The 23,044-nt window shown below is 48.7% G+C and overlaps 1 protein-coding gene across 1 annotated transcript in view; it reads left to right on the top strand.

The window, feature by feature from the left end:
* TAF4B (TATA-box binding protein associated factor 4b) overlaps positions 1 to 18,139 on the top strand; it is a gene marked incomplete at its 5' end in the record, with an annotated part of 64,603 nt that extends 46,464 nt beyond the window's left edge. The window contains one exon of the mRNA XM_038766514.1: positions 16,972 to 18,139. Coding sequence (XP_038622442.1) covers positions 16,972 to 17,139 — 168 coding nt within the window. The remainder of the gene's footprint in view (positions 1 to 16,971) is intronic.
* Between the last annotated feature and the right edge of the window lie 4,905 nt (positions 18,140 to 23,044).

Here is a 23,044-nt window from a genome sequence, read left to right on the forward strand (position 1 = left end):
TGGATTGGGGTGCTGAAATGTCTGCTGAGAAGCATAGGGAGGGGGTAACCCCAATTTATAATGCTGCTGATTTAGAACGAGGCTGGGGTCCCGGGGGTCTGCATTTGTGGGGAGAAGCGTGTTTCTTACTGCACAGGACACCCCAGGCAGGGCCACGCCAAAAGCCCCCTCTAGAACCTTGTCGGAGGGAGTGGAGAACTGAGGCCCGGCCTGGGTTGGGGAGGAACAAAAATCCATATCTTCCCTTGGTATGGAATGACCGGCCGGTTGGAAAGGCAGCGGGTTGCGTGAGTGGGGCTTAGTCAGTGGTATTTAGTGAGTACTTACTGTGTGCAGAGCACTGTAGTAAGCACTTGGGAGAGTACAGTACAACAGACACATTTCCTGCCCCCTACGAGCTTAGAGTCTAGAGTCTGGCTTAGTTGCCTCTGCACTGGAAACTCATTGTGGGCAGGGAACGTATCTACCAATTCTGTGGTATTGCAGGCTCCCAAGCACTTAGTACAGTGATCTGCACACAGGCAACACTCAATCAGTACCATTTAATTAACCGGGGCCTCCTGGGGAGATACTGTGGTTCATCCTAAACTGACTCGGAAAACCAGCTTCCTTCCTTGGGATCTGTGTTTTTTGGACTTGCATTCCATCTGCGACGGTCATTAACATGGCCCCTCTGGGGCCCTCTTGGTAGAACAGGATAGTCAATAGGGTGATTGCTCTTTCTTTCCAGTTCAAAACCGATCGCCAAATTAGCAACCTCTTCTCTTAGGGTAACGAGTTCTTTGCGTGCGCTGGCATCCTCTGACAAGGATACAGCCTGAAATTTTCCTCCTTGAGGTGGGGTAGACCGATGTGTCCTTGAACCACTGGTTTCTCCTCAGTCTGTGCCTTCGGGGGTTTTTGAGGTCACAGTCTAATGTCCAAGAACTTTTCTGGCTGTGAGAAACGGCGCTTAATGGGTGTCTGCCCGTGCTGTTTCCATAGCCCTTGTTGTTTGTGATGAGTTTCAGTTCTCAGACTCTGGTCTCTCAGGTCTTTTTGCCAACTAACCTCAGTGTTGGTTATTGATAACTCACTGGGCCCATCAGAGTTTCTGTCATTCGGGGAGCATCTCCCTACCATTTCAACCCCCAAGGGTCATGGGTTCTAATCCCGGCTCTGCTGCTTACATACTGTGTGACTTTGGACAGGTCACTTTACTTCTGTGCCTCAGTTACTTCATCTGTAAAATGGGGATTAAGAGTGTGTGCCCAATGTGGGACAGGGACTGTGTCCAACCTGATAAACTTTTATCTACCCCAGTGCTTAGAACAGCGCTTGGCACATAGTAGGCACTTAGTAAGAACCATAATAATAATAATTTAAATTACAGCATGTCTAGAGAACTATGTAATTTTGGGTGACGTTTACTCTAGTGACTTGTGGAATGTGAGCTCCCCTGTAAGTTGTGAGCTCGTTATGCGTAGGGAACATATATGCTAATTCTGTTGTACTCTCCCAAGAGCTTTGTACAGTGTTCTGCACATAGTAAGCGCTCAATAAAAACCATTGATTGAAAGGCCAAATTGTGGAATGCCAACATGCCTTTTTTTTTTAATGTGCCCTATTTCATGTATGAACAATCAAGCCTACCAAGAAGATGATACTATTCAAGTGACCATCAAATCTGGATGCTTAAAATAAAGGACGCAGAAATACTTCAGTTCTAAATCAGAGTTTGATTGTAATTACTACAGCTTTGCTATCATGGCTATATTAAAATAGGGATTGCATATTTGAAACCAATTGTAGCAGTCAAATGAGCTTGTGTTCTTTCTGGAATCACTCGTCTAGTTGGTTTCATCCATGAAAATAAATTGTAAGCTCTGATTAGGCAGGGACTATATATTTGAACTCCAAAGGCTTATTGCAGTACCTGGCACAAAGTAAGGGCTCAGTAAGTACCTGTCAATCAATCATATTTATTGAGTGCTTACTTTGTGCAGGGCACTGTACGAAGTACTTGGGAGAGTTCAGTGTAACAGTTGGAAGGCACGTTCCCTGCCCATGACGAGCTTACAGTCTAGAGGGGGAGGCAGACATATCAATAAATGATGGATGTGTATTAAGTGCCGTGGGGCTGAGGGTGGGGTGAATAAAGGGTTTGAATCCAAGGGCAATGCGGAAGGAAGTAGGAGAAGGGGAAATGGCTTGGTCAGGGAAGACCTCTTGGAGATGTATTTAATAAGGTTTTAAAAGTGGGGAGAGCGATTGTCTGATGGATGAGAAAAGGGGAGGGCATTCCAGCCCAGAGACCTGGTGTGAGCCAAGGGGTCAAGCAGCCAGATAGGTGATATCGAGGTACAGTGAACAGGCTGGAATTAGAGGAGCCAAGGATGGTAGTACCATCAGTTGGTTGTTTACATTGAATGCCTTCTGGATGCAGGATGCCATAGTAATTTGGAAGAGTAGACTAGGGTGAGTAGATGTGGTTAAAAGTACCTAAGTGACTGGGGGTTGAGGGCTCAAATGAATGGATGATAGTGGGGAGAGGAAACATTAGTCAGGGAAGACTTCCTGGAGGAGATGGGATTTGAGAGGAGCTTTGAAGTTGAGGGGAGTGGTGGTCTACCAGATGGGAAGGGGGAGGAAGTTCCGGAGTAAGGGGAGAGGGATATTGATCGATTGATCAATCGATCATATTTATTGATTGCTTACTGCCTATAGAGCACTGTACTAAGGGCTTGGAAGAGTACAATATAACGAGTTGATAGACACTAGAGCACTGTACTAAGGGATTGGAAGAGTACAATATAACAAGAGTTGATAGACACGTTCCCTGCCGACAAGGAGCTTACAGCCAAGAGGGGGAGGCAGACATTAATATAAATAAATAATGGATATGCATGTAAGTGCCGAGGAGCGATGGATAAAGGATGCAAATCCAAGTGTGAGGGTGACACAGAAGGCTGGGGGAGAAGAGGAAATAATGGCCTAGTAGAAGGATAAGGACAGGAGCAAGAGGTTGGCAGTGAGAGATGAGAGCAAGGCACAGGGGGTAATATTGGCCCAAGCATCTGTTCCTCTCTTTCTCACTTGTGCAGTTTCCCAGCTTAGTCCAGGAAGCTTGAGACCCTCAGTTCAAAGTTGTGGGTCACTGGGTATGGGTGACATCCTAAGTAACTCCAAGTCCCCTCGGTGTGAGGTGGTCTCCAGTCTCAATGCTCTTTCTTTCTTTCATAGTTATTGTAATCATATCTGACAGATAATTGCTCTCCCCACCTTCAAAACCTTAATGAAGGCACGTCTTTTCCAAGAGGCCTTCCCTGATTAAGCCCTCCTTTCCTCTTCTCCCACTGCCTTCTGCATTACTCTGATTTGCTCTTTTGCTCACCCTTCCCTCAGCCTCACATCACCTACATATATAATCTGCAATTTATTTATATTAATGTCTGTCTCCTACTAGACTGTTAGCTCATTGTGAGCAGGGAATGTGTTTACAACATATTGTTACATTGTACTCTCCCAAGTGCTTAGTACAGTGTTCAGCACACAGTAAGTATGCAACAAATATGATTGATCAGTTGAGTGCCCGCTGGGTGCCATGCTCTGTACTAAGTGCTCCAGCCTGCCAGTGGTGGAAGAGCTGGTGTGTGTTGACACACCACAGACTATGTTAATGTGATGTGTTCCCCTCTACCAACTAATACCTGCCCCCATCTTTTCATGCTTCTCTTTTTCCCCTGTGTCCCTCTGTGCGTTGTCACCAAGAGGGAGTCATTAAATGGTAGGCTGGCCCGTGATTTGGTTTTGTGGGAGTCCTTCGGGATGAAAGAATGACCACAGATTTATGTTTGCTGCTGCTATCAATTTGCTTCCAGCTGTCAAAATAGCACCTCACTTTAATATGGTTAAAAATCAAAGGGCATTATGTTAGAACATCTCATAATTGCCTTCATGTCTCAAAATTACTCAAGCCAGGGCACACGGCTGGATTATTATCTAAATACCAGGCTTCAGATTTGCCCAGGCCAGAGGCTCACTTTCTGCCAACCGAGCTTTCGCCGGGATGAATCGAGTTCCTCCGAGGTGACCATGTCTGTCAGATTCCCGCTCCCGGGATAGATAATTCCCGTTCCCCGGGAGATTGCACAACTGCTATGGGGCAGCAAAGCTTTGTTTTAGCCTCTTCTTTTAGGCAGGGCTTGCCTGGAGTGGTCTGTGTTGTGGTCTTGTCTGGTGATCCCACTGGGTTTAGCTCCTGGCAAGGGGCAGGGAAAGAGGAAGAGAGAGAGGAGAAAGGTAGGGGGAGTGGGAAAGGGGGAGAGACACTCTGTGTTTCTCTCTCTCTCTCTCTCTCTCTCTCTCTCTCTCTCTCTCTCCCCACACACACACACACACTCCACACCATATGGCAGGTGGAAAGCCCTCAGTAAGAGTCCAAGTGTGACCAGACAATTCCTGACTGGAGGGAAGTTGAGTGTTTTAAGGGGCCTGTGGGAGTTGCTTGCTTGGACGTTATTATTGGTCAGTTTCCCAGCAGCATTCCAGAGAGGGGTTGTACAGCATTCTTAGGAAGGGAGAGAAAGGGATGACTTGCTGAGCTCTTACCTGGCCCGACCCAGAAAAACGCTCATCCCAGTCAGTGATCTCAGGGGATGTGGCCAAGGCTTTTTGTGTCTTTGTCAAAAAAAATGCAGAGGGGAGGGAGAGAGAGAGATGGTTCTGTCTGGAGGGAGGTGAGCTCCCAGTCCAGAGGAAAGCTAGTGCTTTTGGGGGGCCTCTCAGTCCAGTTTTAATTTGTCCTGCTTTGGGGAAGCCCTAGTAGTCCCAAGCTCACAGGTTCAATCAACCAATGGTATTTGAGTGCTTATGGGGTGCAGAGCATGGTGTGAAGCGCTTGGGAGAAGACAGTCCAAAAGAATTGGTAGGCATGGGCCTGTCCACAAGGAGCTTGTAATCTAGTGGGAGATACAGACATTTAAATACATGACAGAGGGGAAGTATAAGCGTGTAAGGATAAGGACATAATTTTGGGGTGGGGTTGAGTATCCAAGGGCTCGGGGTGCACAGACCTAGGCGATGCAGAAGTTGGGGGCGGGGGGGAAGAGTGGAGAGATGAGGTGAGCCAGGGAAGGCTTCCTGGAGGCGATGCAATTTTAGTAGGGCTCTGATGTGAACACTTTTGTGCCAGACACCGTTCCAAGTGCCGGAGTAGATACAAGATATACAAGGTAATCAGATTGGACACAGTCTGTGTCCCACGTGGGGTTCACAGTCTTAGTCTCCATTTTCAGATGTGGTAACTGAGGCACAGAGAAGTAAACTTATTTGCCCAAGGCCACACAGCAGACAGGTAGGGGATCTGGGATTAGAACCCAGGTCCTTCTGACTCCCGGGCTAGTGCTCTATCCACTAGGCTATGCTGCTTCTTTGCTTTCCTTAGATCCTTTGCATGTAAAAAAAAAATCCAACCATTTTTGGGTGCTTCCTCTGTATAGACAGTGTAATACATTACCCTGATATAGCTCTTTCCACGTTCTGATGAGCTGAAAATTACTTTCTTCATCCGGGAAAGACGTTTTGCAATTTAAATGACTAATTGCATCGTACCTTTAGGCTGAACATATTGGTAACACGAAGACGCTGATGATATGTGAAGGGGTCAAAAGTTTTGTCATTTGGTTGAGGATAACATGCTGAAAATGAGGTGGCGAAGAGCCAGGAAATTCAGCTTAATAATTGTCTATTAACTAATGTGGCATTTGTACAGAATTTATTTCCTTAAGGTATAGTGTAAGGATGAAGTCATAGGAAGTGACATACTTCTCTGGATAAGGGAGATAAAAAGGGACTTAAAATGACAACATGCACCTAGCGAATTGTTTCTAATCAATCATATTGAGCACTTTCTATGTGCAGAGCATTGCACTAAGCACCTGGGAAACTACAATATAACTGAGTAGGTAGTTCCCTTGCCCACAGTGGGTTTACAGAAGTAAAACTCATTGCTGCCATTGTTGGACAGAAATAATGGCAGCAAGAGATTAATAATAATGGTGGTATTTGTTAAGGGCTTACTATGTGCAAAGCACTGTTCTAAGCGCTGGGGGGGTTACAAGGTGATCAGGTTGTCCCACAGGGGGCTCACAGTTTTAATCCCCTTCTTACAGATGAGGTAACTGAGGCACAGAGAAGTTGTGACTTGCCCAAAGTCACATACCTGACAGTTGGCGGAGCTGGGATTTGAACCCATGACCTCTGACTCCAAAGCCCGGCCTCTTTCCACTGAGCCATGCTGCTTCTCCTACTGGCAGATTACTTCTGCCGTGACTCAGAACTCGTGACCTAATGGATAGAGCATGGGCCTGGGACTCAAAAGGACCTGGGTTCTAATCCCAGCTCCGCCACATGTCTGCTGTGTGACCTTGGGCAAGTCGCTTCCCTTCTCTGGGCCTCAGTGACCTCATCTATAAAATGGCGATTAAGACTGTGAGCCCGATGTGGGACATGGGCTGTGTCCAACCTGATTATCTTGCATCCACCCCAGCGCTTAGTACAGTGCCTGGCTCAGAATAAGAGCTTAACAAATATCCTTTAAAAAAAAAAAAAAACCAAAAGACTATCCAGCAGTTGAGATCGAAGACCATGTTAGAAGCATAAACCCTTAGTTCCTGCCCCAAAGGGAATAGTCTGGGGGCCGAGCTCTGAGCTGTTCAATGTTGAATAGGCCGACAGAGCGGGAGGGAACCCCATCGGCCAGTGTCCCATTGCCCAGGAGTTCTGTTTTGATGATTTGAGAGAGATGAGAGATGATCTCTGCCTAGCAGTAGCGACAGAAGGGTCTCTACCCCAAAGGGGGAGTGCAAATGACTCCCACCTGCTCCCCTTTCTAGGCTGTCCAGCTCCTGAGGGCAGGAAACTTGTCTACCAAGTGTCAGGTGCTTAGTACAGTTCTCTGCACGCAGTCAGCGCTCAGAAAGTAACATTTATGGTCTGCCTTTTCAGTACAATTATTGGGAAATTTGGCAGAACTGCTGGTTTTGGCGGTCCAGGTTAATGAGGATGATAGTTGTGGTATTGTCTAAGGGCTTACTATGTGCCAAGCACTGTGCTGGGCTTGGTTGTCTAGTGTCAGATCCCTGTCCCTCACTGAGCTCCCGGTAAAGGGGAGTGGGGGAGCATCATCATTTAGTCCCTGTTTTTTATAGGTGAGGAACCTGAAACACGGAGGAAGTGACTTGCCCAAGGTGGTACGACAGGCAGGTGGCTGAACTGGAATTAGAACTCCGGCCTCCTGACTTCCACGCTTTTGTCTCCACTGGGCGATTTGGGTTCTCAACATGAGATAGCCTTGGTGGGAGGGGGCTGAAATCAAAGCCTCTGTGATAGACCTAGAGCCACTTGTAGGTGCAGGCTGAGGGAGGGAGGATAGGCTTCTTCCCCCCCACCCTTTCATTCCTTCAGTGGTATTGAGCACTCATTGTGGGCAGAACACTGTACTAATCACTTGGGAGAGTACAATATAACAGACACATTCCCTGCCCACAATGAGCTTACAGTCCAGGGCGAGATACAAGCATTAAATAAATTACAGATATGGGCATAAGTGCTGTGGGGCTTGCGGGGGGGGGGGCGGTGGGGATGAATAAAGGGAGCAGGTAAGGGCAATGGAGAAGAGGAAAGGAGGGCTTAGTCAGGGAAGACCTCTTGGAGGAGGAGGCTTTGAGGGGGTGGAGGAAGGAATTGTTCTCCTCTCCTTCCCCCCTCCTCCCTGCCCCATTTTCCAGGTGAGGGAAGTGGGGCCCAGAGAATTTAAGTGACTTGGCCGAGGTCACCCAGCAGGCAAGCGGCCAAGCCTTGACCCGAGTTGGGCTTGACCCAAGTCCTGGCCCCATGATCTTGCCACTGGGCCTGGGCTGCAGTCGGGCACCCGGCCTCCTCGAGACGAAGGTGGGACCTCATGTGCCCCTTGCTTGCGGGGCAAGGCAGCTCGGCCCCTTTGCCCTCCTGACCTCAGCAGGCCTTCCCCCTCCACGCCCTGGTGTCCAGCCACATTTCAGGGGGCTGCAGCTGCTCGGTAGCCCCAGGCCCCGTGGCTTCCCCCTGCTATCCTGTGCCAGGGCGGGGGGAAGGGGCATGTGGCACTTAGCAGGGTGGCATTTCCGCCCACAGGTCACTGGCCACCATGTGTGCAGGCCGGGAAAGGAACATACCCATCTCAGCCCCAATTTGGCTCATGTGTCATTTTTAGAGTTAGTCTTATTTTTTTTTTTAAACGGTATCTGCTAATTCTGTCATTGTGCTCTCCCAAGCACTTACTACAGTGCTCTGCACATAGTAAGCATAAAATAAATATGATTAAGCTAATTCTGTCATTGTACTCTCCCAAGCACTTCCTACAGTGCTCTGCACATAGTAAGCATAAAATAAATATGATTATTTAAGCTAATTCTGTCATTGTACTCTCCCAAGCACTTCCTACAGTGCTCTGCACATAGTAAGCATAAAATAAATATGATTATTTAAGCTAATTCTGTCATTGTACTCTCCCAAGCATTTACTACAGTGCTCTGCACAAAGTAAGCATAAAATAAATATGATTATTTAAGCACTGTACTCAGCACTAGAGTCCTATGTGGGGCTTAGCTTTACACCCCATTTTACATAGGAGGAAACCAAGGCACAGAGAAGTGAAGTGACTTACCCAAGATCACACAGCAGATGAGTGGTAATGCCGGGATTAAAACTCCGGACTCCCAGGCGTGTGTTCTATCAGTGAGGCCATGCTGCTTCTCGTTTCCCCCATTTCTGCTTTGTGGGGGGAACAGATCCTTCCTGGTATCATAGCCATAATTCTTCCACAAGGACCGATTCGTTTCCCCCATTTCTGCTTTGTGGGGGGAACAGAGCCTTCCTGGTATCGTAGCCATAATTCCTCCACAAGGACCAAGAGTTGCTGCCATGGAGGAAGCAGAGGGCACCGTGAGCTCTAGCAAAAAGATCACAGGACTGGGATTTAAGGGACCTAGGTTCTGATTCCAGCCGCTGCTTGACCCCTGGCAAGTCCCTGAACTTTTGTGTGCCCCAGTGACCTCATCTGTAAAATGGGGTTTAAATCCCCATTCTTCTCCCCATTAGACTGTTAACCCCACGTGAGACAGGGACTGTGTTGGATCTGAGCACATTTAATCTACCCCAGTGTTTAGCGCGGTGCTCGCCTGCAAACAAATACCAATCACCATCATCATCATTTACTGGGGACCCCGTTTCTTGGAGTTTTTGGAAAGCAGGTGGAAGGTCAACTCAGTCGTACCAGGAGGGGAAAGAGAGAAGGCTGATCCCAGACTTACACCGGAGGCTTGTTGGCTCTCGTCGCTTTCAGTAGGAAGCAGAGTTGGGCCTTAAAGTCCACCTTTAGCTTAGGAGAGAAAGAAGCAGAAGGATGTTTTGTCTTCCCTTCTGCGATGTCTGTACTGATTTAGAAGTAGCGTGGCTTAGTGGAAAGTGCACGGGCTGGGGAGTCGAAGGACATGGGTTCCAATTCCTCATCCACTTGTCTGCTGTGACCTTGGGTGAGCCACTTAACTTCTCTGTGCCTGTTACCTCATCTGGAAAATGAGGATTTAGACTGTGAGCCCCACGTGGGACAACCTGATTACCTTGTACCTACCCCAGTGCTTGGAATCAATCAATCAATCAATCATATTTATTGAGCGCTTACTATGTGCAGAGCATTGTACTAAGCACTTGGGAAGTACAAATTGGCAACGTAACATTGGAACATAGGAAGTGCTTAACAAATACCGTAATAATAATAGTAATGAATAATAAAGTCATATTTATTGAGCACTTACTATGTGCAGAGCACTGTCCTAAGCGCTTGGGAGAGTACAATATAACAATAAACACATTCCCTGCCCACAATGAAGTTTTTGGATCTTTACCCCTTGAGCACTTGGTTTTTGCACCACAGAACTTATGTCCATATCCCTAGTTGATTTCTTTATCTTAATGTCTGTCTCCCCTCGTTTTGGGAAGGAGTGTTGTCTACCAACTGTGTACTATAGAGAAGTGGGGTAGTCTGGTGGTTAGAGCTCGGGCCCGGAAGTCAGAAGGACATGGGTTCTCATCCTGGCTCCACCACTTCTCTGCTGTGTGATCTTGGGCAAGTCACTTCACTTCTTTCTCTGTGCCTCAGTTACCTTGTCTGTAAAATGGCGATTAAGGCTGTGAACCCCATGTGGGACAGGGACTGTGTCCAACCTGATTAGCTTGTATCTCCCCCAGCAATTAGAACAGTGCCTAGAACATAGTAAGGGCTTAACAAATACCATAAAAAAAATTATACACTCTGAAGCACCTAGTACAGCGCTCTGCACATGGTAAGCACTCAATTCATAATAATAATAACAATAATAATAAATGCCATTGATTGATTGTATCTGTGTCCTTGGGCACTTGGTAATCACCCCACAGCACTTACGTCCTTATCCATAACTTATTTATAGTAATGTCCATGTCTAGGCTGTAAAGAGCTGACAATCTTCTGGAGACGAAGGGCATTGTTGAATGCCCTTTAGAAGTGGGTGAAATAATGGGAAAAATCTTACGTGCTCACATGTCCACTCCCATTCCCCAACCTGGTAAAACGGGCCCCCTCTCCACTGGTTCCCGTGGTTGTTTGGATGTGGACGACTCTTGTGGTCAGCCCTTTCAAAGTTTTTGATAACTTTGAAGGATATGGCCTCTCCCAGATCTGTCTAGCTAGGTTAGAGACAAGCTAACCAGGTTGGTCACAGTCCCTGTCCCACATGGGGCACACAGCCTTAATCACCATTTTGCTGATGAGGTAACTGAGGGATAGAGAAGTTACTTGCCCAAAGTTACACAGCAGGCAAGCGGCGGAGCCATGATGAGAGCCCAGGGCCTTCTGACTCCCCAGCCTGATAGATCAGTGGTATTTATTGAGCACTTACTGTGTGCAGCTTCAGGAAAGTTCCCTTCCTAGTGCTCAAGGGTGGGAGTTGTGGGGGCGGGAGGGGGAGGGTCACCAGCATCATGTAAACAACCAATCAGTGGTATTTACTGAGCACTAATCAATCAATCAATCGTATTTATTGAGCGCTTACTGTGTGCAGAGCACTGTACTAAGCGCTTGGTGCTAAGTGCTTGGGAGAGTAGAGAAGCGGCGTGGCTCAGTGGAAAGAGTGTGGGTTTGGGAGTCAGAGGTCATGGGTTCTAATCCCAGCTCCACCACACGTCTGCTGTGTGACCTTGGCAAGTCACTTAATTTCTCTGAGCCTAACCCATTTGTAAAATGGGGATTAAGATTACGAGCCCCACGTGGGACAACCTGATCACCTTGTATCCCCCCCCCCCAGCGCTTAGAACAGTGCTTTGCACATAGTAAGCGCTTAACAAATGCCATCATTATTATTATTATTATTATTACAATATAATGCACATTCCCTGTCCACAGTGAGCTTACAGTGTAGAGATAGCATCTGTACGTTCTGTTTCTCCACCTCCCAAGCTGAGATTAGAACCCAGAGTTCAGACCCCTGGAGCCGCCTCCTACACCTCTCTCTGTCATCACTGCCGGACCCCCTCATGGCAAAAAACATCCAGGTGCTGAATTTCCAGAGGCTGAATGATTGCCGTCCAGGTGGGTCTCTGACCCAGTTAAGTCTCTGTCTATCGTCATCTCCCACCAGTTCATTTATTCATTTATTCAATCGTATTTATTGAGTGCTTACTGTGTGCACAGCATAGCGTGGCTCAGTGGAAAGAGCCTGGGCTTGGGAGTCAGAGGTCATGGGTTCTAATCCTGTTTCCTTCAATTAATAATAATAATAATTTTGGTATTTGTTAAGCGCTTACTATGTGCAAAGCACTGTTCTAAGCGCTGGGGAGGATACAAGGTGATTAGGTTGTCCCCCATGTAGGGCTCACAATCTTAATCCCCATTTTACAGGTGAGGTAACTGAGGCACAGAGAAGTTAAGTGACTTGCCCAAAGTCACACAGCTAACAAGCAGCAGAGCTGGGATTTGAACCCATGACCTTTGACTCCCAAGCCCATGCTCTTTCCACTGAGCCACGCTGCACTTGTGCGCTGTGTGCCTTTGGGCAAGTCACTTCTCTGTGCCTCAGTTACCTCATCTGAAAAATGGGGATTAAGACTGTGAGCCCCCCGTGGGACAACCTGATTATCTTGTATCCCCTGGTGCTTAGAACAGTGCTTTGCACATAGTAAGCGCTTAACAAATGCCATTCATTCATTCAATCATATTTATAGAGCGCTTACTGTGTGCAGAGCACTGTACTAAGCACTTGGGAAGTACAAGTTCGCAACATATAGAGATGGTCCCTACCCAACAGCAGGCTTACAGTCTATCATCATTATTATTGTTATTCTTATTATTATTACTCCAACTTCAGCGGGGCCGGGCCCCTCTAGACTCTCAGCTCTATGTGGGCAGGAAATGTCTGTTATATTGTTATATCGTACTCTCCCAAGCACCTAGTCCAGTGCTCTTGAGCCTGTTGTTGGGTAGGGACCGTCTCTGTATGTTGCCGACTTCTACTTCCCAAGCGCTTAGTACAGTGCTCTGCACACAGTAAGAGCTCAGTAAAAGCGATTGGATGAATCAATGCTCTGCGCACAGTCAGCGCTCAGTAAATAGCATTGATGGATTGATTGGACCCGCTCCATCTCGGAGGGCTGAAGCACTGCTAACGGGCCAGCAGAGGGCGCCTGGCGCTCCCCAGAGCAGGAGCCCAACTGACTGTCAATCAGTGCTATTTATTGAGCGCCGTATTGAGCATTTGGGAGACTGCAATGCATCAGAATTGGCAACGCTTCCCTCCTGAAGAATGCCAGTTCATTCATTCATTCAATCGTATTTATTGAGCGCTTACTGTGTGCAGAGCATTGTACTAAGCGCTTGGGAAGTCCAAATTGCCAGTGAGGCTGTCACTTCTGCAGACCCTCAGCGTGCGGTTGCGTTCTGTTGTCGCATTAGCTTTATTTTATTCTCCCCCTGCACCCCCCTCAATTCTTAAGGCCGTAGGCCTAGAAACCCCCAAACTGGAGGAAGCTCTAAGAAAGCAGGCTTTCATTCATTCAATCGTACTTATTGAGCGCTTACTGTGTGCAGAGCACTGTATTAAGTGCTTGGGAAGTACAAATTGGCAACATATAGAGACAGTCCCTACCCAACAATGGGTGCTCAGTCTGCCCACCCAACCCCAGGGTTAGAGAAGCAGCGTGGCTCAGTGGAAAGAGCACAGGCTTGGGAGTCGGGAATCATAGGTTCTAATCCCGGCTCCACCACTTGTCAGCTGTGTGGCTTTGGGCAAGTCACTTAAATTCTCTGGGCCTCAGTTACCTCATCTGTAAAATGGGGATTAAGACTGTGAGCCCAATATGGGACGAACTGATTACTTTGTATCCCCCCCCCCCCCCCCCAGTGCTTAGAACAGTGCTTGGCACATAGTAGGAGCTTAACAAATGTATTATTATTATTGGGTTTGGGGTGGGTACCAGTGTGGGCCAGCTGAGGACTAGCAACAGAGAAGTGTAGGTGGCAAAGTAGATCAGTGGAATGTATTGAGTGCTTACTATGTGCCTGGTACTGTACTCGGCGTTTGGGGGAGTACAATACAACAGAGTTGGGAGATGTATTCCCTGCCCACAAGGAGCTAACAGTTATGGGGAACCTGCACTTGGATCGCTGTGGGAGCCTCTTATTGTGCATGGAAAAAGATAACCGAAAAGTAAGGCACAGAAAATGTGAGGGGAGGAAGAGAGTGTGTGGGGAAAACTATGTGCAAAGCACTGTTCTAAGCGCTGGGGAGGTTACAAGGTGATCAGGTTGTCCCGCGGGGGGCTCGCAGTCTTAATCCTCACTTTACAGATGAGGGAACTGAGGCCCAGAAAAGTTAAGTGACTTGCCCAAAGTCACACAGCTGACAATTGGAGCAGAGATTTGAACCCATGACCTCTGACTCCAAAGCCCGTGCTCTTTCCATTGAGCCACGCTGCTTCTCTTTTTCCATTAGGACACGCGGCTTCTCCGACTGCTGACGGGCCCTCTCGGGATTCACCTTCCCAGAGGGCCCTAGTGTCCCGCGGGGTTTGATTGATTCTAATGTTTGCCATGGGGCTTCAGCTGCTTACTCATGGAGTGACCTCCTTTCCAGCCCTCTGCCCTGCCAAGCACATGCTGTCTGGCTGGCCCCCTCCTGCAGCCCCCACCAGATCTATCAGCAGTTGGTCCTGTAACAACTTGAACCCCGACCCCCTCCATGCCTTACCCGGGGTGGCTGAAACCTCTCTGTTGGTTGAGGTCCTTTTCCCGAGCTGTTTTCCCAACCAGAGCTGTTTTCCCAACCAGAGCGTTTTAAATAAGCGCGGGCTGGGAGTTGGAAGGACCTGGGTTCTAATCCCGGCTCCGCCACTTGTTTGCTGGGTGACTGTGGGCAAATCACTTCTCTGTGCTTCAGTTACCTCATCTGTAAAATGGGGAACAAGACTGTGAACCCCTGTGGGACAGGGACTGTGTCCAACCTTATATCGATCCCAGAACTTAGAACAGTACCTGGAACACAGTAAGCACTTAACAAATGTCAGAAACAACCAGGTCCCTTCACTTCTCAGAGAAGCAGCATGGCCTAGTGGGCCTCAGTTATCTCAACCATAAAATGGGGATTGAGACTGTGAGCCCCATGTGGGACAGGGACTGTGTCCAACTTGATTACCTTGGATCTACCCCAGCACTTAGTGCTTGGCACATAGTAAGGACTTAACAGATACCATAATCATTACTTATTTTTTGGGCTTCAGTTTTCCTGTTCTCCCTCCTGCCTTGACCGTGAGCCCCATACAGGTCAGGGACTGTGTCCAATCTAATTAGCTTGTATCTACCCCAGTGCCTAGAATCTTGCTTGACACATAGTCAGCGCTTAACAAATGCCATAAAATTAGTGGCCATGTTGTGTTGGCTTTGGTCCTGGCAACCATGCCAGCCCTGCTTGTGAGGGTCAGAGGGTAACTATTTACAATGCTAAGCCCCCCTCCAAGTCCTCTCTTCTTCCCCACCATGCCGGTGGTGCCCACACTGGCAGAGAAGTACCAAACTCCAGAGCTTGTCTCTGTCAAGAAGCTCGAGGTCCACGGGCTGAACCTAATCGCATCCGTTGCCCCACATACTGCAGGGGTGGTGAGGGATTGACAAGAGCATGGAGATTCACCCCAACCGAGAGACCCAGGATGACCCACTGAATTTCTGTCCCCCAGTGAAGCCGTGAGCTTTTATGAAACCCACCGGGTATGTGACGTGAGCGATGTTGAGATAACCAAACTGGAATTAGCTCAGTCAGCTGCATTATCCCCTGAAAACCAGGGGCAGCCTTTTGGGAGACCCTGCTTTTCTGGGAGATGCTCCTGAACCATGGATCACTCCCAAGCCCCACAGGTGCTTGGGTTGGTGTGCAGGGTCATCCGGAATTCCGGCTCCATCCATCTGGATACACTCCTGGCCAAGTTGCGTACAATACCAACTTGCCGGGAAATCGCCTCTTCCAGAGCTGAATGAAGGTCACTTGAGAGTGGAGATTGGAGTAGGGGCTGGGGTCGCCACACCCACCTTCCCTGGAGCCCTGGCAATCAGTGCTATTTATTGAGTACTTACCATGTGCAGAACACTGTACTAAGCACTTGAGAGAGTACTGTACAGCAGTTTGTTAGAAACATTGCCTGCCCGCAAGGAGCTTACGACCAAAGCAGCATGGCATAGTGGATAGAACACGGGCCTGGGGGTCAGAAGGTCATGGGTTCTGATTCTGGCTCTACCACTTGTGTGCTGTGACCTTGGGCAAGTCACTGTACTTCTCTGGGCCTCAGTTACCTCATCTGTAAAATGGGGATTGAGACTGTGAGCCCCACATGGGACAGGGACTTTGTCCATTTCAATTTGCTTGTGTCCACCCCAGCACTTAGTACAGTGTGGCTTACTGTCAAGAGCACGGGCTTGGGAGTCAGAGGACATGTGTTCTAATCCCGGCTCCGCCATGACCTTGGGCAAGGCACTTCACTTTTCTTTGCCTGTTCCGTCATCTGTAAAATGAGGATTAAGACTGTTAGCCCCATCTAGGACAACCTGATTACCTTGTATCTACCCCAGCACTTAGAACAATGCTTTGCACATAGTAAGCGCTTAACAAATACCATTACTATCATTATTGTTATTGATATTATTATTATTACAGTGTCTGGCACATGTTAAGTGCATAATAACATCACTTTTATTATTAGAGGGGGAGATATACTTTAGAATAAATCCCAGATATGTACATAAGTGCCACGAGGCTGTTTGGGTTGAATATCAAGTGTTCAAAGGGGTCAGATCCCAGTGTTTAGGCAACACTGAAGGTGGGGGCATGCTATTCCCCCCCCTGCCCCGCCATCCCAGCAGGGACACCCTGAATCCCGGCTCCGACGCTTTCAGGACTGAAGGGGGTTCAGCTGCATCGTTCCGGTTTGTTGTTCTGACTCGTCCTGGTGGCCATACAGTCCTCGGCCCACTTCGTCCTTCCCACCACACCTGCAGCCGTGGCTCCGCTTGAGGGGAATGGTGCCCGTCCCAGGGCCCACGAAGCCTCCGCTTAACTGATGATGGTGGCACGGGACTGTGGATGGCATGGAAGATGGCTCGACATACCGGCCCGCCATGCCCCTGCTTAGTACACTGCGCTCACCCTCTCCCTCTCCTTCCTGGCCTGCCATTTTTAGACAGCCTCTGGCCTGGTCATCTCCCCGGTGACTCGGAAAGCTAGACAACAGAGGTCAGGAGTGGGGTGATGTAGTAACATCAGCCCACCGGGATTTATGGGAAAAGCTGGCTTCTGAGATGGGGTATCTTTAACCGGCGTCCTCTCTGTGTGTCTCGTTTTTTTTCTTTTGTTTGTTTTGTTTTATTCTGTTTAGTGCTCAAATGGCACCGCGTTCGGCTCTGGGCTGTCCAGTGGGACGGTTGTCAAACATTTGCTTCGTCCGAGAGTGACACGAGTCTGTCTCAGGGACCTGATCTTCTGCATGGAGCAAGAGAAGGAGACCAAGCACTCCTTAGCCTTGTACCAAGCTTTTCTGAAGTGAGCCTGGACCCCCGCCACCACCCCCAGCCCGACGCGGGCTGGCTCCTTCCAAAGACACGGCCGACCCCAGAAGCCCGGCCACCCTGCTCTGCCCTGAAGTGGCCAGGTGTGGAGAAGCTGGGCCCCTAGAAGGATCCTTCGGCTGCGCAGCCCGGGGTGCCTATTAGATGGCAGGCTCAGCACCCGTTGGGTGTTCGAACCTGAGATCGTGACATCGAGGCTTCCTGTCGGTGAGGAAGTGGCATGCCCCCTCGGTCTCCCTGTCTGGGGGACTTCCCTCTAGCCGATCACCAAGCTTAAGGTTGCCGCTTGCTTCGCGATTCCCAAACCCAGTTTGCCCATGATGTGTGTGGCACCTTCCTCTGGTTCAGCTTTCGACGGGAGTGCTTAGCATATCACATGTCTTTAACCCCCACACCACCCGGAATCTATCTCCTGGTGCTGAGCCCAGCCCGGGAACTGCATCACAGGTCCAGGGGGAGGGTCTCTCCGGGTCTGTTGAAACGGAGGCCATCAAGGTTCCGTTTCAGAAGGGGCAAGCGGCACCAGTCCTTCCACAACTGACAAGGTCTGAGGCGTCAACCTCGGCCCCGGAAGCCGGGACGTGGGAACTGCGAAGATACCTCATGGTACTGGGAGAGATGGAGCCCTAGAGCCCGGCCCGACAGAGAGAAGAGGAGGATGGAATAACAGCAGAGCGGGAAACTGCCCGTGGACGCCGGAGGGGAGCATGGGGAATCCAGAGCAGCCTGCATGTTTTGTGCCAAGGGCAGGGTGGGTTAAAACTCATCTGTCAGATGAAAAATTTTCTCTGTTCTGGAAAGGCGGCACCCATTTGAGGAGGAAATGGGCCAGCAGGATGAATAGCTTCCTCTTCGGGCTGCGCCTCGACGCTTCCCTCAGCAGCTGCCTGGAATCGGCATCGGAGATGGGGCACTCTGGGGCGGTCAGAGCTACTTGATTATTTTTTATTATTATTATTTCTTCCCCTCCGCGGACTACAACCCAGAAACGTGTTTTCGGTGTGTCTGGGCCTCTAGTGGGTTTGAAGCATCTTTCTCCAACAGACGAGGGTAGCTGCAGCCAAAGTCCTCTCCTACACTCCTCCCCCCTACCCCCCAACCCTTTTCCAACCAAACCCCCAATCCAGTGGACCCCCGTGGCACGAGGCTACTGGCCCCTCTGCCAGGGAAAGCAGTAACAGGGAAGGCCTGGAATTATCCCTTATGGGGAGAATGGGTTTCCCCAAAAGCTTGAAGAGGAGGGGAAAACTCATTAGCTCAAGGAGCCTATTTTTATATACAATGCAAAAAGCTTACTCTTAACCCGATCCTTCCCGACTGGAACATGCAGCCGTAGACCGCAGCAATCTTCCGATCAGTCCCATTTTTTTTGGCTTTCTTTTGTTTCAGAAATTATAAGATAAAGAAGCCAGTACCGGTATGCTGTACAAGACTGAAATGAATGTGTAGAAGAGGGTAGAGCTGGACTGGGGCCTGTGTTGGCAGGATTCCGACACCACCCAAGCAAAGTTATTTTGTATAATGAAATGCTTACCTTTTACTTTATTCGTAAAAGTACGGCATTTTTTTCCATATTTGTGTACCATATCTTATTGACCAGATGCTTAAAATTATTTTAAATATGTCATTAAAGGAATTATTTTATTAGAAATGAGCACAGAGTGGACCCCGTGACTGACTCCGTGGAACCCCCTCCCCCTCGTCCCCCCTGGAAGATTGGAGCCTCCCTTTCTCAAAGCGTCAGCCTGTCAGTCAGTTTATTGAGTGCTTACTGTGTGCCAGGGCACTGCACTAAGCACTTAGGAGAGTGCAGTAAAACAATATAGTAGACACGTTCCATGCCCACAGCAAGTTTACATCCAGAGAGGGAGGTGGACATTAATATAAATAAATAAAATTACAGATGTGTATATAAGTGCTGGGTGGCGGGGATTGGGGGGAATGAATAAAGGGACAAGTCAGGGTGACACAGAGAGGGTAGGAAAAGACAAAAGGAGGGCTTAGGGAAGACCTCTTGGAGGAGATGTGCCTTCAATATTGCTTCAGTGAGGTGGGGGAATAGTTGTCGGATATGAAGAGAGAGGGCATTGCGGGCCAGAGGCGGGATGTGGGTGAGTGGTCAACGGCAAGACAGGTGAGATTGAGGTGCAGCGAGAAGGTTGGTCTGCCTTGCACCCCAGAATAACGGGGTGACTGGGGCCCAATTGCACCACTTCTGACTCTCAATTTCCAGAGCGGTTTTGATTTAAACAGGTGGCTGAGAAGTTCCCCAAGTGCATCTCTTCAGGGGTTGTGGGGGGAGTCAACATCTGTGGGTGAAGAGCAGGGAACCCCTTGCCTTCAGATCAGGTTCTGGCTTAAGTGGAATGGGTGGGGACCTCCCATCATCAATTGATAGAATCTGCTGAACGTATCCTGTGTGTAAAGCACTGTACTAAAGTGTTTGGGTGGCTCAATCCCTGCGCTGAAGGAGTTTGCAATATGGTGGGGAGACAGATGGGCCCTTAGAAGAGATTACAGACAGGAAGAGATATTATCGTATTTACTCGTGTAATTGTCCCACTAGGTAATTTCGGCAACCCAGAACAGGAGAGGGGCTACCTGGGGAATTAAGTCTAGCAATAAAGGGAGTGGGGAAAATAGAAGAGGAGGAAGATAAGAGGACATTTGAGATTGTGCCTCTTTTGCTCTCTCCCAAGTGCTACCTAAAATAGTCACTAGGTGACTTAACTTCTTCCCTTCTCTTCCTACTGCAGAGATCATGATCCCTATCTGTGACGATCTGACCCTATTTCTCTTTATACCCCATGTGTGCCGCTATTAATGCTTCCAAAACTAATCTTTTATTTTCTCAAATTGGGGGAAGAAGACGGAAATTATGAAGCGGAGGCAATTATGATCATGAATTCGATACCTCTTCTCTAACTATTGTTGTTTTTCTTTTCTCTCTCTGCCTCTGTCCACTTCCTCTCTCCCCCTTCCAGATCAAGGGACACGGAGATTTGTTTTATTCTTTTAACCGCACGTGAGTTGTCTGGGGGCAATGTTGGACCAAGGCCTTTCCCACTGAGGGTTAAGGTTTGTCCTCTGATATCCTCTCAGTCTGCTTTTGGATGGTATTAGGGACTTACCATTTCACCAGCCTGAACTTCTGATAACCATTGGAGCCCGCGAGCCCTGGTGACCTATCAAAAGTTGGAAACGCAGATCTTGCTCCTTTTGGGCATCTGTTAGTCACCCCCTTTCCAGGGCTGCTCAAGCCCTGGGCCTGCTCGCCGGCTAAACTGGTCAAGGAGAACGATTCCCGAAGGACCGTTCACATCTTTCTCGGGCTCAGAGGCCTCTGGTCTGTTGGCCTTTGTGTTTCCGACTTTCCCAAAACCTGCCTCTCAATTCTCCCTGGGTCCCAGTGTCTCCTCATTATGTGTCAAGTGCTGAGAGTAGTTTGCAGTTTCTCCCGTAGAAATGAGACCAAATCTGGTGGTTTGATTCCCTGCTGGCACACAAAAAAAGCATTTATGAATGATAATTGTGCTATTTAAGTGTTTACTATGGAATAAGCACTGCACTAAGCACTTGGGTAGATACAAGAAAATGAGATGCAGTTCCTTGTCCCACATGGGGCTCACATTCTAATCGGGAGAGCGGGCAGGTATTTTACAGATAAGGAAATGGGCACAGAAGTTGTGACCTGCTTAAGGTCACACAGCAGGCGAGTGATGGAGCTGGGATTAGAATTCAGGTTTCCTGACTCTCGGCCTTTGTTCTTTCCACTGGGCCCTGCTGCTTCTCACGATGGTTTCTCCTTCAGACTCCTGAGATCTGGGTCTTGGGAATTTTCCAAGGTGATGCAAATCCACAATGCTTTGCAGTGTTTTGGAATACTGGTTAGTGGTGGAAGAGGAAGTTATAATGATGGAAGAGGTTGGTATCTTATCCCTGGCGAAAGAACTTAGGCATAGTCAGATTGTTTTGAAGGAAGGTTGTCCCTTTAAAAGAGTGAAAGAGAAATGTTCTTAGCTTAATAATAATAATTGTGGTATTAAGCACTTGCTGTGTGATAGTCAGTGTATTGAGCACTGGGGTGGTTACAAGCAGATTGGGTTAGACACAGTCCCTGTCCCACCTGGCGCCCAGTGTCTCTAGCCCCATTTTACAGAGGAGGTAACAGGCACGGAGTCCTGCTGCTTCTCCTTTTCCATTGCTTCTGCGACAGGAGGGAAGGGAGCTGATGGGATTCTTTGGCTCGTTTCCTGGAAGGAATTGAGGATTTCTGAGGAAGGCCAGATCAGGGAAAGGAGGTGACATATAGGGCTGGGTAGTGCCCTCTTGAAGGGTTTCCCTCTATGCTGTAAGCTTCTTGTGGCAGGGAACAAGTCTACCAACTCTGTTGTATATTATACTCTCCCACTTGCTTAGTACAGTTCCCCTCACACAGTAAGTGCTCCGTAAATACGATGATGAAGTGATTCTCATCTGCATAAAAAAACTGATCCCAGCAGCCATTACTGACCTCCTTTTTCCGCTAGTAGAAATGGATGGAACGAAGACCGGGCTTCTCCCAACTTCCCCGAGTTTGGAAGTGCCTCCATTAGATTATAAGCACCTCGAGGTAAGGGAGCATCTTTCTGCTTTTTGCTGTACTCTCCCAGGGGTTGGCCTTGCTGAGGTAGCAGAATTTCAGTTCTGGGTTAAACAGATTGGGATCCGGGGCTGCCCCTAGGGTTTCTCAGACAAGCTGAGACGTGAGGTGGATTGCCGTGGGGTTTATTGCTCCATCCGTGGCTCTGTGCTGACGCCCAGGAGAGCCGTCATCTATTGCCTAGTGTCTTGGGTGTGTACTTGCGGAGCCCAGTCATCGCCACAGGATGGTTCCCGGTCACAGCTCAAGGACTTGGTTAAGCCGGAGGAGATTCCCAAAGGACCGGAAGTGGAGACGAGGCTTGGCAGATGTCATGATGTGTCCCAATTCAATCTGCCTCAAGCCCTTGGCCAGAAATCCCCAGCTCTGGCTGAAACTAAGGGCAAACCGGACTTGGATAATCCCTCAGGGCATGAGTCACCTGCTTGTTTAATTATAATCATTTTGGGACTTTTATCGCTTTCCCAAGAGAATCCCGTTCCTGCTGATGCTGTCGGCCTCATTCGCCCAAGAGGGAGAGCCAAGAATAATAATAATATGATGATGATGGTATTTGCTAAGCGCTTACTATATGTCAAGCGCTGTTCTAAGTGCTGGGGTAGATGGAAACTAATCAGGTCGGACGTAGTCCCTGTCCCACATGGGGCTCACAGTCTTAATCCCCATTTTAGAGAAGCAGCTTGGCCCAGTGGAAAGAGCACGGGCTTGGGAGTCAGAGGTGATGGGTTCAAATCCTGGCTCTGCCAATTGTCAGCTGTGTGACTTTGGGCAAGTCACTTAACTTCTCTGTGCCAGTTACCTTATCTGTAAAATGGGGATGAAGACTGAGCCCCCCGTGGGACAACCTGATCACCTTGTAACCTCCCCAGCTCTTAGAACAGTGCTTTGTGCATAGTAAGCACTTAATAAATGCCATCATTATTATCACTATTATTATTTTAGAGATGAGGGAACTGAGATATAGAGAAGTGAAGTGACTTGCCCACACAGCAGGCAAGTGGCGGAGGCAGGATTAGAACCCTGGCCCTTCTGACTCCTAGTCCTGTGCTCTGTCCACTGGGCCAAGCAGACTGACCTTGATGGGGCAGCCTGGGTGAAGAGGACAGGTGGCGGCTTTCTGTCCAAGCCAGGGTGAGGCCAGGCCCCTCCTCGGAGTTGGAGTGGGAACGAGCCAGGCGAGGACCGTCACAGCTCTCTGTCTTGCTCTTGTTTGCTGAGGGTGGTGGGGATGTGGATCTGCC

Source organism: Tachyglossus aculeatus, chromosome 25 (genome assembly GCF_015852505.1).
Source record: "Tachyglossus aculeatus isolate mTacAcu1 chromosome 25, mTacAcu1.pri, whole genome shotgun sequence".
Taxonomy (NCBI): domain Eukaryota; kingdom Metazoa; phylum Chordata; class Mammalia; order Monotremata; family Tachyglossidae; genus Tachyglossus; species Tachyglossus aculeatus.